This window comes from Trichosurus vulpecula, chromosome 9 (assembly GCF_011100635.1).
Source record: "Trichosurus vulpecula isolate mTriVul1 chromosome 9, mTriVul1.pri, whole genome shotgun sequence".
Lineage (NCBI taxonomy): Eukaryota > Metazoa > Chordata > Mammalia > Diprotodontia > Phalangeridae > Trichosurus > Trichosurus vulpecula.
This window is the reverse complement of record NC_050581.1, coordinates 193,279,435-193,295,070: the sequence shown is the minus strand read 5'-3', so window position 1 is coordinate 193,295,070 and position 15,636 is coordinate 193,279,435. Positions and strand designations below refer to the sequence as shown.

At 37.9% G+C, this 15,636-nt stretch overlaps 1 protein-coding gene across 7 annotated transcripts in view; it reads right to left on the bottom strand.

Moving 5' to 3' along the window:
• TASOR (transcription activation suppressor) overlaps positions 1-15,636 on the bottom strand; it is an 81,037-nt gene that overhangs the window by 25,984 nt on the left and 39,417 nt on the right. For 6 of the 7 annotated variants that reach the window (XR_005009134.1, XM_036738578.1, XM_036738580.1 and 3 more), the window contains 6 exons: positions 12,424-12,527; positions 12,241-12,344; positions 6,285-6,357; positions 6,125-6,196; positions 4,186-4,905; positions 1,762-2,186 (listed from right to left, as the gene is read on the bottom strand). Coding sequence is in view for 6 of the 7 variants with exons in the window: in XM_036738578.1 (XP_036594473.1) it covers positions 1,762-2,186; positions 4,186-4,905; positions 6,125-6,196; positions 6,285-6,357; positions 12,241-12,344; positions 12,424-12,527 (1,498 nt within the window). In the remaining variant the exon portion in view is untranslated. The remainder of the gene's footprint in view (positions 1-1,761; positions 2,187-4,185; positions 4,906-6,124; positions 6,197-6,284; positions 6,358-12,240; positions 12,345-12,423; positions 12,528-15,636) is intronic. The other variant, XM_036738579.1, reaches the window with a different exon arrangement.

Here is a 15,636-nt window from a genome sequence, read left to right as displayed (position 1 = left end):
AACCAAGGCAGAAGTATCACCTGCCTACCCTGTGTAATTCTTTATATTTATCAATCAATAAATATTTATTAAGTACCAACTATGTACCAATATTGAGATATTTTTGAAAAGGGACTGTCAATCAGTATGTTGTCTATCCCTCCTAGCTTTGTGTTACCTGGAAACATGACAAAGACATTGTTTGTGCTTTTGTCTAAAACATTAGTAAAATAAATTCAAGCAAACAGGGCTAAACACTGATCCCTAGGGTAATATAACAGGAAACATCTTTTCCAAGATGACACAAATTTTCCCAGTTTTCTTCAAAATTCAGCTCAAGTACCAGCTGCCACATGAGGCCTTTCCTGATCCCCCCCCAGCTACTATAGCTTTTCTCCTCATTCCATACTCACAGATGCATATCTACACACGTATATATGTATAAGTATATACATACGTATATACACAGATATGCACATATATACACATATGCATATATAAAATTATTCTTTATTAGAATTCTATATATAGAATTTTCATGTACCATATATATGTGTGTATGTGTGTGTGTGTGTGTGTGTGTGTGTGTAAGATAATTACTTTTCACATTCCACAATTTAATCAGTTTTAATCCACCTAACTGTACTGTAGTTTAATAACCAAAACCACTAAAGAAATGAAAAATTTATCCAATCTTATACTAAATCCTAGGTAACTTATATGTAAGAGCATGATTCTACCAGTCTAGCAGTCCTGTCAAAAAAGGGAAATCAACTTACTGATGAAGCCATACTGCCTTTTTATGATCACCACCTTCCATTTCCAGAAGTTCATTTACCATCCTTTTTAAACAACACACTCTAAAGATAAGAACATGTACCTCCTTGCAGATATGGAGGATACAGGGTCAGACTCAGCAGATGTGTTGGGTTGGTGTTGTTTAAATTGTTTTTCATTTTCCTATTTTGTTCTTTGTCCCAAAGAATGGCTTGGTAGGAGGTTGGAGGCAAGGGAAAGACATTTGGGAATGGAGTTGATACAAAATCAAGATAGCAATAATTGCTTTTTAAATTACATTCTAGAATTTTGCCATGAGTGACATTAATTACCTTTTAAAAAAAAAACATAGGATTTTTTTTTCTCTAACACTGAACAGCAGCTCTCATTCTCCACAGTTTTCCAAAAATAACTGACAGCAATCACATCTGCCAGTTCTTTCACTAACCTAGGGTTAATTTCATCTGGGCCTTAAGTCATCAAATGTAGTTCTTAGTAACTATCTCTCTATTCATCTTGGACAACAACCTCTATGAAGAGGGAAAATTGGAGAGAAGGAGGGAAGAGAAGGGCCAGTCCTGTCCTTCCCAACCAAAACATCACTATCTTTCTAATTAAATTCAACTTCCACTAAAAAAAGTCTGGCCATCCATTAGCACCAAAGAAAATCCCCACATGAATCAACTATCCCTTCACTAAGAGTAGCAATTCCTTTATGGAACTTTATGGCTCATCAAATAACTTTTTGCCTTCTGTCATTTCACTTAGTTTTCTTGAGAGCAACCCTATAAGGTAGGTACATAGGTATTATTCCGATTTTACAGAGGTGAAAACTAAGGATCAGAAAGGTCAAGTAATGTGCACACAATAATTCTCAGAACAAGGACTTAACACATGGCCTTGTATCCCAATACCAGGGATACTCCGCTGTACCACAAGCAACAAGTTAACAAGCCATAATGCAAGTATAATTATTCATTTTTATACACATGACATGCTGCTTACTTCTTTCAAATGGAGTTTGGGCTCAGAGCCAACTTCACTAGAGGAGACTCTTAGGTCAACATCAATCAATTTTAAAGATGAGGCATCAGCTTCCAAGATAATTGGGCTTTTGGGATCTTTACAATTTATATTTTCTACTTTTGTACAACTTGGCTGCTCATACTCTTCCTTGTTCTGTGCAGAAATTAACTCATATTCATGTTTTGGCCTCAGATCATCCCTGGTTTCATCACTGCATCCTAAGGCTTGGTTGACAGAATAAGCCAGAGTTGGATCCAAATTTCTTGAATTAGTCAGAGTTTCTAAAAGCAACTTAATCAGGGCCCGTGTGTCAGTAATTCCTGAGTCAGAGCTATCTTGCTGTCTCAAGTCAGTATCATGTCCACCGAATCCACCGATAAGCGAGAAAACAGAATGTGGAGAACCTGGAACAAAGGAAAGGGAAGGTTAAGGGGAGAAGAACTTAATTCAATTGAAATCTGAACGTAATGAGGATAATCCTTGACCAACATGAACAACTGAAAATCAAGTAAACATGAAATAATAACTCAGGCTCTAAATTAAACAAGTAGGAATTCTATTAAAGGAATTGAAAGGCAACTTTTTAATCTTTGCAAAAGACATGCGGATGATTATCACAGGAATGGCAGAATAGAGGCTACTACTCTATATAAAAAATTCTTAAGTAACTGAACTATAATACAGATGTAAATTTAAAAAAAACTCACTTAATCCAAAATGTCTTTTTACAAAGTTTTCAATTCCATGAGGAATTTACATGACACAGTGGCTACGAAAACAGAACACTTAACTAAATCGCAAGGTTGGAACAAAGACTACCTCTATGTTGATCTGCCTCACTCTCACCCCCAAACATTTTTTTTAAAAACCTAACCTTAATCACTGGTAGAGTGTTGCCTCAGTTGAACTGAGACCTGTTAAAGACTTTAGCTTAAAAAGGCCAAGATCTCCCACTGCATCCAGGGCCATCTCCAGTTGTCCTGATCTATATTTTGCCACTGGACCCGGATGGCTCCAGAGGACAAGGTGAGGCTTGTGACTTTTGCATAGCCCTGCCCTCTTAAAACCAATTCACTTCCATGTCATGGCATCATTTCCATAATGCCATGGTACCCTTCAAGAATGAAGGACAAAAAACAACCACCCAATCACACTAGAAATAGCAATCTTGAGTGATATACTCCAAAACGTACAGAGTACTTGAAGATTTATCATGTGACAAAAGGGTTGGGTTTGTTCCTATAGGGAAGAAGTAGGAAAGATGTGCAAGTTTCAGAAAGGCAAATAAATGTCAGCTTCCTAAAGAATAATTTTCTTAGCTATTACAGCTGTCCCAAAGTGGATTGGGGCTGCCTTGGTAGACAATGGGATTATCAAAATAGTAACTGAATGACCACTTATCACAGATTTGCAGCTACAAATTGGGACACATGACCACGGAGGTCATTTCTAATTCTAAAATTCTATGAATCTATGATTTTTGCCATGATGAGTCTTTGCAATCACAGGCATGAGTAACTCACTAGCCAATAAAAGTTCTGATAGATAAAAGTCAAACACTTACTGCACTTTCCATTCCAGTGTAAACAAACCCAAAAAAAGACACTTCTGTAAAAGAAATTGATCAGCATATTCTAAGACAAAATGAGACTTTTGTATTGCCCTAGACTTTGTAGCCTTCATTGCTCTAAGAAGAGGTGACAGTACTTTCAAAATAAACCAAATTTCTGGCTTTTAAATAGCACTAAAAGATGTTACATATTAAAAAACATTGGTGAAAAAGATAAGTTAAAGGTATAATCTGTGTTAAGAATCAAATCCCAAAATAAAGTCAGGAAAGCCTAGCGTCAAATTCTTCAACATGACGTTATTCCTACAGAACCAGGTGCCCCTCTACTTGCTCACTGTGTCTAAAAATCTAATAACTAACACTGAGCTGGGATGCCTAAAGTAAAATTCCACTTGCTTTCCTCCTTTTAGTACTAAAAACTAAACCCTTTTTTTTTTTTTTGCTTTTTGGCAAGGCAATTGGGGTTAAGTGACTTGCCCAAGGTCACACAGCTAGTAAATGTGTCAAGTGTCTGAGGCCGGATTTGAACTCAGGTCCTCCTGACTCCAGGGCCGGTGCTCTACTCACTGCGCCACCTAGCTGCCCCCTAAACCCATTTTTAACACAGCCAATAGAGAAATCTGTTTTGCTTAACTACACAGTAATTGGTTACAAGGGTTTTGTTTTTAGCAGTGGAAAGGGAGCTCGGAATGAGAAAAAAAACAAATGCCTGCTAACAAAAAAAAAAAAGATAAACTGTCATTAAACAGGGAAATAATCAACAGAAGATGAGAACTTGATAGGCTCTGTGCTATGAAGCAGACATCAGAGCTACGGAGAAAATCTGAAGTTACCTTCACACAAATGACTATTTTCAGATGAGTCGCTGGTTTTTCGGTGTTTTCTCAGATTTCCAGGATGATTCCCGTGCTTCCTTTTCAGGCCAGTTTTGTCTCTAGTCTCTTCTGTATCAGACTCTCCACCTACATTTTTTTTCCTACACTGAATTAAATTAATCAGTTCTTTAAGCCTGTCCTGATCATAGTCCCAAGAATTAGACGGCTTCCACTTCTTCCCAATTGTGAGAGAGTCATTCTTGGAGCTATTCCTCTTTCGAAGTTTGAGTTTCAAAAAGTCCACTTCTTCCTCGGGCCCTTCATGATCGGAAACTGGACTAAACTGATGAACTTTCCTATTTTCTTCCATCAGTTCCTTAACTTTACAAACAGGTAATTGATATGTTTCAGACTGGAAAATATAGTTGTGCAAGGAACTGTCAACATGTGACTTGTTTTTTGGAGCCGAATATAAGAATTTTCTATCGTCTAAACGTGGGTCATATGGATACATGACAAATTCTCTACGTCTACCTAACCCAAACCCTCGCTTAAAGTATTCGCTTATATGCTTTTCAACAACAGTACTGAAAGTGGTAGTATTGATAAAACTTAAATCTTTACGACACTGAATTAAGGCAAAATGTATGGATGGAATTAATTTCATGATTCCTGGTATGCTCTCAAGGGTGGTCTCATGACGTTCCTGTGTTACTACGTTAGGTAACACTTTCTGTGCTGTTAAAGTAAAGCAAAACACATTACTGGGTATGACAGGTATTAAATATAGTTTTAATTCAAAGAGAAAACACACCTCATTGACATGATAATGGTAAAAAAAAAAAAAAACTAATGTCATTACACTGAAGTGAGAGTCTATTTTATTTTGGCACCTATAAAAACCAACCCATTGCTAGATGGGTACCTCTCCCTCAAGTGGGCCAAAACCAAGCCCAAAGAGAGCTTTAATGGTCATTCAGTAATAGCTAAAATGACAGTAAATTCTAACTTTGATACAGCACTTTGTAACTTCCCAAGTAGCTTCCTTACAACAAACTTGTGAAGTAGATGATTTAAGTATTAGAATCCTCAGTAAGGTTACTAATCTGCAGATGGTCAGTCAAAGAGTCAAGATGGGAATCCCCTTCTTTTCATCCAAAATAAGCACCTTTCAAGTCAGCACACTAGTGACATGCTGGTACTGGGAGTCAATCCCAACAGAGCCTCAGGATCCATTGTAAGTGCATACCAGGTACTGGGAGGAACTCTCTAGGGCACTCCCCATATTTTCTTCTGCCCCTCAGACTGGAGGCTGCCTCCCTCCCTCCCACATCCCCCATCCCCACACCACAACAGTCAGTAGTTTTCCATCACTCTAATATGAGGCCCGAGAGAAAGATACTCCTTCAAAAGAGAACACCTTAACTAAATGAATATGAAAACACGAATATCTAGTGTATGAATCTAACAAGAGTAAAAACAAGCTTTGGTAATTTTAAATGTATAATATAAATTATATAGCAACACCAACACAAGTATCCCTTAGAGCAAAATTATATCCACTTCTCTCAAGCCAGAAGCAATAAACACAATAGTTTTGGATAGTCAGTTTATCTTCATAAATATATATTAAGATTTAAAAATACATTTTAGCTTGAAAACTAATTCAGATTAGTGAATCATAAAAAGCTTATCAAATACCATCAAGAAATTTATTAGCTATAACTACATAATATAGGGCAGCTAAAATTTTATTTCAATCAAGAAAAATCTTTTGTAAATCAAGTCATATTGATTTGTTTTTAGATTTCATTCCTTTCAATAAGAGCTCCCAAAATTTCTCAGAGAGCTAAAGAAAAATTATTAATAGTTAAACCTGACATTGCAACAAACTATCAACATCACTGATATATATGTAAGTGACATTTAATCACATTTAATTCTACTAATAACTTACAACTCACTACTCCTCTAGGCTCCTGAAACAGAAACAGAGCGTGTAGGATTCTAGTCTTGGCAGTCTGGTGCTCTGGAAAAACAAAAGCAAAATGCATTGGGAATGTGCAGACAGAGGAAAAAAGGCAGCATAAGAGAACAGCCTTGAAAAAGGAACTTACCATACGGTGATGCCATTTGCCAAGGAGAGAGAAGGAAAAGGTATCCTCGATCTCCCAAAGGCTTAACAAGAACCTATATTTTCAGAAAAAAAATAATTACCCATTTTGCTATTATTTACAACATTATACAAACCACACGTTACTTTTTTTAATGGGTAAAAAACACTATTACAAATTTAAAAAAAAAAATTTAGGAGAGAATTAACAGGGTCAGGCTCCAGCTACTTTTTAAATTCTGTTTTTCCAAATAAATAATAACATGATAAAATGATTTCGAAATATTATAAAATGATAAATAAAAATACAAAATATTAATTAAACAATGCATCGCAAACAAAACGAGTCTTTAACAACGGTAGTCAAAAACTGCCAAACATTAAGCCCCCCCAAAATATCTTGGAGTGGAAATGAAGTAGTGGTTAAGTAGAAGTAAATTGTCAGATTAAAAAGGATCTGAAATCATTAGGTATTAAAGAAAGATATAAAGTGCTCTTCATTAAGATAATCACAGATCATTCAAAATAAATAGTGATAGCAATAGAAAGAAAAATGAAATGAAATTAAAATTTGAAAGGAAACAAACAGGTAACAGGAAAAAATCATTCTAGCAAGTTTCTCTGATAAAAGTCTCATACCAAGATATATAAAGAAATTATTCAAATTTATAAAGATCAAGGGCCATTCCCCAATATATAAATCATTAAAAGATATGAACAAGCAGCTTTTAAGGGAAGAAACACAAGCTATCAACATCTATATGAAAAAGTGCTATGACTCACTAATAAGAGAAATGCAAATTAAAGCAACTCTGAGATTCTATCTCCTACTCCATCAGCTTGGCAAACATGACAAAAAAGGAAAACAACAAACAACAGAGGTACTGTGGGAAAAGAGACTGTGAGTGAAGCTGTGAATTAGTCTATCCACTTTGGAAAGCAATTTCGAACTATACCCTTTAACCCAGCAATACCACTACTAAGTCACCCCTCCCTCACCATCCCCAAAGATCAAAGAGGAAAAGGAGCCATATGTACAAAAATATCTTTCTGTAGTAGCCAAAACTGTAAACTAAGTGAAGAAATCCGTTGGGGAATGGCTGAACAAAGTATGATACATGAAAACAATGCAATATTTTAACATTAACATAAGGAAGGATGAAATTGACAGTTTCAGAGGAAACTGGAAACCTCTATGGGCTGGTGCTGAGTGAAGCGAGCAGACCCAGGAGAACAATTTTCATAATAACAATATAAGAAAGAAAATCAACATTTAAAGATTTAAGCATTCTGAATGATGCCATGATTAAACCACCAGCCCAAAGGACTCAAGATGAAACTCACCACCCACCCACTTCTAGAGAAGGAATAGGACTTAAAATATCAAATGAGACATAAATTTTTTTGGACACGGCCAGTTGGAGAATTTGTTTTGCTATAAGATATATATCTGTTACCAGAGCTCTCTTCTTTTCCTTTCTTAAATTGTTCAGCAAGAGTAAAAAAAGGAAGAGATAACAAATGATTATAAAAATAAATTATAAAAAAATACTAACTATAATACTATAAAGAAGAGTTGAGAGATAAATATGGAACAGCATTTTTCCATGGCTCTAGCTGAAGAATCTACTCAGATATATAGAAAGGAGAAAGGCAAATATTAGCTAGTTTCTGTAAAATAATCATTTCAGTTCCAAAGTTTTAATTAGGTTAGGGTCAGCAAACAGAAGGGACCCAGCCTCAAGGAGTTAGGCAAGAGATGCTCTGATCAAACTGAAAGATGGTTAAACAATGCCCGTTCAAAGAGTCAAACAAGAAGAGACTGACACTGAGCTAAATAAAGGATCTGGGCTAAGAAAATCTTAGCAAGAACCCCAAAATCGGATCAAGTTTGGTTGATTTTCATTAAGCATCTCCTATGTGCAGATCAATGTAAGAAATACTGGGAAAGAAACCAAGATTAGATAAAACTGTCTCTGCTCATGATGCTTACATATCAGTAAGGGTACATGACACATGATATGAGAAGTCAATGTGTATTTATTAAGTTATTAGGCAGTGAAAAAGAAAAAAAAGGCAGAAACAATAAAGTAACAGTCTAACAGGTGAGGCACCTGGTCAGAGACCCTTCCCCTGATCTTTCAAATGCACAGTGGCTGTATTTCACCAAGAAAAAAAAGGGACCCCTTCCTAAAAAAAAAAAGTGAGATACATATGAGGTTGCAAGGGGCAGATCATTACAGAGAGGGGAGTACTCCAAATCCTCTGATATTTTCTACTATTCTTATTCAAATCCAGCTTCAGACACTTACTAGATATGTGAGGCAAATCACTTAACCTCTGCCTGCCCATTTCCTCAACCAAAAAATAAGGATAATAATTACCCTACCTCCAGGTCAATGTGAGTATCAGATGAGGTTGTGAAGTGCTGAGCCCAGTGTCTGGCACTTGATGGAGTTTAACAAATGCTTATTCTCTTAGTCCCTCCTCCTTATTCTTTCGCTTCACAATAATCATTCCTTGAACCTAAAGCCAATCTCATACATGTACCTTTCTAGACTCTAAATTCATCAGATCCCATGTACATGGGCAAGCACAGGAAATGAAGGCTTCACTTATGTTGGGAAACATTAAGAGCCCTATGACAATGTCAGAATAGTCCTGTCTCTTAAATCAAAAGGCCCAGTCAGTCTGCCCTGACTAGAAGATTTCATTTCAAGGAGGGATCTTGACTCTTGAAACTAAGAGAGAATCCTACATTTATTGTGAACAAACCAGGAGTGAGAGAGACACATGCCTTTGTTAAGTTTTGGCTAGACTGGAAGGGAATAGTTAAAGAAACCATTAACTGGTTTCTGAGGCTATTTCCCAAAGACCTTAAAACATTAACTTATTACTGTGCAGTTTAGTCCATCAAAACACCCTGAACTGAAAATAGGTCCCTTTGCTTTACTTTGTTGTAGAATGTTTTCTTTCAAAATTACTATGTGAAGGGGGGGGTGGGGGGTGGGAGAGAGAATGGGCCAATTACTATAAGGAGCTCATTTGGACCTAGCAGTCAACATTCAAAAAGCATTTAAGGGGTGCTATGTGTGACATCAAATACAATGCTAAGTGCTTCAGGTTCAAAGAGGAAAAATATGGGTTCTGTCTTCAAATAGCTCAAAGCCTAATAGGAGACAACATGCAAGTAATTACGTGCATAGAAAATATACACTGTAAATGGGAGACAATTGAGAGGCTGGGGGGGGGGGGAATGGGGTACTGCAAGAAAACCCAGGAAAGGTTTTCTGCAAAAGATGGGATTTGAACTGAGTCTTTAAGGAAGCCAGAAGACAGAGTAAAGGAGAAAGAGCATTCCAGGCTGGAGGATAGCCAGCAAAAAGTAGGGATGGAGTCTAAAGAAGTAGGATGATGCCACCAAATCACCAGGGAATGGAAAAGTAGAAAAAGGCCAGGCTGCGATTGTGGAGTTTACTGAGCAGGAAGTGACATGTTCTGAGGCAAACTCTAAGAAGCTCACTTCAGCAGCTTAGGGGAAGACAGACTGGAGGAAAGGCTTGGGGCAGGAGATCCACCAGAGTGCTGCTGCAGTAGGGCAAGGGTCAGGAGAAGGGAGTCTGAACCTAGGTGGTGACACTGCAACATAACAGCAACAATACTTATTGACATAGAAGATTCTCAGGCTAAGTGCAAGGGGATGAGTTGAGCAGGAGACCAAGGTTCCAAATCTGGATGAATCAGAGACTAGTGATGCCCAACAGAAAAAGGGAAGGCTTTTTGTTAATAAATCATCTCTAACCAATTGGACTAAAATGCAGAGCAGGGAGTTTTCCCTCCACCCAGTCCTCTCTGATCTGTTCATCTTGGAAACCCAGCTTTAAATTCCTCTCCTAAGGTCTAGTCCTGAGCTGCCTCCTCCTCAATGGATGTTTCCCAACATGTCTCCCAGATATCTGCAGTTCAACATTCCTCAAACAAACCTAATTACCTTTCCCAAACCCTGCCCTCTCTTCAACTTCCCCATTTCTGTTGAGGGAAAGGTCAGTTTTCCAACACAGTTCTCACTCCTGGCATGACACTCCTTTCCCTCTTGACCTCGACCACATCTCTTAAAACCCAACCACTTCAGACTCTTGCCAGAGCCTCCTCCTCCCCAGTGCTACTCCAACAGCCAAAACGCTTTTCCTGTTTGCCATTTCAATCCCTTCACAAGCTAGCCCTCCCCATTCTTTCCCAAAGGTCTCCCCTCCCTGCGCCCTACAGTCCAGCCAAACCAGCCTTCTAGCTTTTCCTCACCACAAGACTGCATCTCCTGAGTCTCCGTGGAGACTCTTACCTCGCTCCCCACACCTCAAAATCTCGTCTTCACTATGATCAAGTCCAGAGGCCAACATCTAGGTTGAGGGTCACCCTTCTGGGAATCATGAATTTCTGTGGCATTCTGGGAAAGACAGCCTTGAGTCCTTCTCAAAATCAGGTTTTTAAATAATTGAAGTAAAGGGTAAAGATCAAATGTGAAAATAAAAATACAATTTTTTTCTAGCCAAGTTCATGGATACCCTCATGGACCCCAGGTAAAGAATCCCTCTTTTACATAAAAGCCTTCACTGGTGCTACCACTTCCTAATACCCTTCCCCCCCTTCCAAGTTACCTTGTGTTTATTTCACAGGTTTTGTACATATTTATTTACACGATGTATCCCCTGACAGAACATGAGCTCTTTGAGGGCAGGGGATCCTCCCACTGAGTGACACATAGTAGATACTTAGTAAATGCTCCTGACCCCTACTTCATCCTCAGAGCAATAACTGCTTCACTTGCTTTAATGGTAACTACATTCCTCTAAAGGTGGGGCCCCCAACCAAAAAAATACTGCACAGGAAGGAAGGGATTACTGAGAGGTTTGCCATCTAAATGTGCCCTAGATCTGGGTCAAACAGATTGCAAAGAAAAGGTTCACAAAAAGGTGGGATTTCAAGGACAGCAGAAGTCAGTTCAACAGAGACCGGAAAATTGAAAATTGAAATTCTGAAGGTAAAAAGGAAAACAATTCCAATGAAGAGGAAAATGGGAGTTAGTTATCTGAAGAGACTGATGGGGATAAACAGGTAATTTACCAACCCCACCAACTTAGATTTTTTTCCAAAAGATTTGTCGTGGCACTGTGGCTAGAGCTGGTTTAAGAGTCAGAAGACCTGAGTTCAAATCAAGGCTATATGACTGAGGGCAAGACACTTAACATCTCAGTGCCACCAGAAGACACTTCAGTTGCAGAGCAGGTGCATCCAACTGCATTCAGGAGATTCCTCGTAGAAGAGCTTCCTATGGCACTTAAATTGGAGATTCCAGTCCAAAACATGGACAGAAGAAGCAGGAAGGGCAGAAAACAGAGGATGAATAATACAAAGCATGGTCCCAAGAAACATGTGTTAAAGTTCAAAAGGAACTAATTAGCAAGAAATTCCAAGAAAGACAATTAGAGGGTTATTTAAGCTAAACTGGGAGTGAAGATGAGAATCCAAAAGACAGAGCTCCTCCTCAGGTACACAGGATAACTGCCAACAAGTGAAGGCAAAGCTGCTTTATTACTCTGCTTCTGTTTGATCTGCCTTGGCCCTGGAAATAGGAACAAAAATGACTAACAGAGAAGTTGGTACCTAACTTAAGTAAGAACTTAAGAAGTCTTCTGGTAGCCTCAGTGAGTAAAAGAACATGCAGATGTGACTGATGAGCCACTCACTGTCAATGATTATCTGGAAGATTATAGAAGATGGAAGAGGTTGCACAGGCCTGAAACAAAGTAAAAAGCCACCAAAGCAGAAGTTGTGCCAACCAAGGCAGGGATCATTCCATGTCACTATAAAAGCAAATTAAAACAAGATCTGAATAATGAGTCCGCTTTATTACTAAGCACATGCCTAGGGGAGAATGGGGAAGAATTTGAAGTTTTACTCACTAGTTTTTCTCGTTCTAGTCTTTGTATTAAACTCTCCAAGTTACTTCCAGTTCTTGTCTTTTCTATAACTTCATAAAGGCTGCAATACATTCCATTCTTCAATACTGACATAAAAAAATACACAGTAAGGCACTAAATTCACACTTATCATGTAATATTTTTAATCAAGTTGTGTTACATTACCTTCCTTTGCCCCTAAGTATGTTTCCTTATAAAAAAGGGCTGGAGGAATTTTCTGCTTCAGGTGGTCAATGCTCATAACAGTTTCGACATCTAACTTCTCAGGACTAGAAAAAAATTAAAAAGAAAAAAAAGACTGTTTCCCTCACCTGCATCTTTCATACTCAATAAAATCAATTAAATAACACATACAAAGAGTTTTATGGAAACCAAAAGTGTTTATTTCTGGAACACAGAAACAAGAGAGCTGTTCTAGTAATACTGTTAAGACCAATATTTCAAGCCTTAAGCTTTTTACTATATATGTGTATACACACACACACACACACACATGAGCCAAGCAAAACACAAAGTAATGCAGAAAGCAATTTTACCGCCCACCTGGTCCTCCATTGCTATAGCTTCTGAATACTTATGGAAACCCATAATGGAGAAGTAGCATTTACTTAGTTCAATACGCCTTACACAGGAATACTATGGAGGCAGGAATCATATTCTAGACTTATTCTTAAATGTCTAATGATCCTCACCACCACTGACAGGTAACTTTTACCCCATTATCTTCCCCACATTGACCCCTCCACACACTACCCTAAGCCACACAGAATCCACCTGGACTACACTCATGGCTTGGATGAAGCAGGGAAATGACAATTCTATTACTTTCAATGAGATATGCCTCAAAACTACTTCCTCCAGATGCAAAGAACTTTCATTTGACCAAGTGATGTAAGGAACCCTGGGCCCAGCCAACTACCCCACTGAAGAACCCTTAGGATTTCTAGGCCTTTCCATCCCCCTGAAGTTAAACTTGCTCTTATGTGTCGTCAATCCCAGAACATGAGCTCCTGGAGATCAGGGAGTGTCTCACTTCTTCTAACTGTATGTCTAGCAGAGTATCTGGCAGCTAATAAGGCAGATTCCTAGTCATTCCTTGTCCCTCTAATTTTAGGTGCATTGTGGGTGGGGTGTAGTAGGTTAAGAACAAGACTTCCCAGACTGACCCTGAGCACAAAACACAACCTCTCAGTGCCCCAGCCAACTTTTCTACTGCTAGAAACTACAAAGCAATTGACAATCTGTATTGGTACAGGGAATTACCTCACTGGGAGTATGCTAAATTAATGAAAATAAAGGTCAAGTACCAGTGGGGGGCAGGGGGAGAAGGGAGGACAAATGTGGTAAGAAGATGCTAAAGATAAAAAACAATAAAATATTACTTTGTAGAGTTGGAAGAAACCAGAGTTTGTCAGGTTCAACCAGTTATCCAGTTCAAAAACTTCTACATCTAAGACAAAAAACTATGTGGGCTTTACTGGAACACTTTCACTGATGAGGAATTTAATACTAATTGAACAGCTCAACCCATTTTCTCATTGCTCTAATTATTAGAAAGTTTTTTTTTCCTCACATTGAAGGATTTGAATTTTACAGCCTTGTATTTTCACCCTTTGATTCTAGCTAGCAAAGCATTTAAGTTCTTCCCCATGAAGATACACAAAATCAGCCTAATCTTCTTTATTATAATCCTTCAAATGTTTTCAGACAACTATTTTATCTCCTCCCAAAAGTCACCTTCTGGTGGGGTTAGCCATTGCCCTGCCATCTGTCTGCCTATCTTGTCTGCTCTCCTCAAAATCTCACAGGACTGCAAAGACCACATGATATAAAACAAAAAACAAAAACTCAGTCCTTTACAACATATCTAAACAGTGGTCAAAGGCCTTTGCTACAAAACTCCAATAAGGAGCCACTACCTTGTAAGGCATTCCATTCCACTTTTGGAAAACTCCAGTCAATCAACAGGGACACATTTAGCACTTACTGTTGACCAGGTACAACGCTAACGCTAAAAGCTGGCATTACAAAAAGAGACTTCTGAAGGAGCTCATTCTAATGACAGAGACAACATGCAATAAAAGGAAGGTAAGCTCAAGGGAGACCAAATCATTAGTGGGAGAACCAAGAAAAACCTCCTAACAAGTGGGATTAAGCTTAATCTTGAAAGGATCCAGAGAATTATGTGGAGGTGTGGAAGGCATGCATTCCTGGGAATGAAAAGGCATGGAATCAGGAGATGGAGGAGTATAGGAGGCAAACAGCAAAAAAGCCAGTGTCCAAAAAGTTGCAGGACTGCAGAGTAAATGGCAAAGAATCAAGTGTAAGAAGACTAGAAGGACAGAAAAGATTTTTGCTTTGACCATTTCCTATTGCAGTGATTTCATTTTCTACGCAATTCTTTTTAATCAGATTGGCTACCGATTTATCAATTTTAGTACAATTGAGCCAGATTTTCGTTTCATTTATCATTTCTTTGGTTTGTTGCTTTCCAAGTTCTTTCTCCTCTAATTTTTAGTATCTCTTTTGGGCTTATTTCACATTTACTTTTAAAAATCCATTTTTGGCCATAAATCCTTTCTTTTTCTACTTCATTAAGGTATATTAACGGGGACAATTTTTCTTGAAGTCTGTCTGAACTGCAGCCCAGAAATTCTGTTATGTTGTTTCACCATCATAATTTTCTTACACGTAATTATTATTTGTATGTTTTGTTCTTTGACCCACTCATTCAGGATTTCATCATTAGGTCTCCATTTGGGGCTGTGTCTTTTATGTTCCCTGATCTGATTAGTTTTATTACATAATGGTCTGGAAAGTATGTGCTTCTTCTTTCCCCTTTTTTATGTTTGCAACATAACATCTCTGTGCCATAATACATGGTCAATTTTGTAAGAATTCCCTGTGGTGCTAAGGTCTTCCTTAGCTCCACTGAGAAGAGACCATAAATCTTTTAGATCAAGTTTCCCCAACATTTAATTCTATTTCCCCTTTCGTTTATCTCTCTGTTAGACTTCTCCAAAACTGAGAGCAAGACACCGAAATCTCCTGCCACAGCTGTATGAACATCTTTGTCTTCCAGTAAATCAGTTGATTTTTCCTTTTATGTATTTAGATTGTAAGGCATTTGGAGCATATATATTTAATATTGATATTGGTTTGTTGTGGTTCCTCTCAGCAAAATGTGTTCTCCTTATTTTGTTGTGAATTTTCTGTTCTGTCATCAGCATAATTGCAACTACCACTTTTTCGGTTTGAATTGATATACGGTAAATTAATTTCCAGCCTTTCATTTTTATTCTGTGCATGCCTTTATTTTTTTAGGTATATTTCTTGTAAGTAACAGATTGTGGAATTTTGTTGTTTTTTTTTTAATTC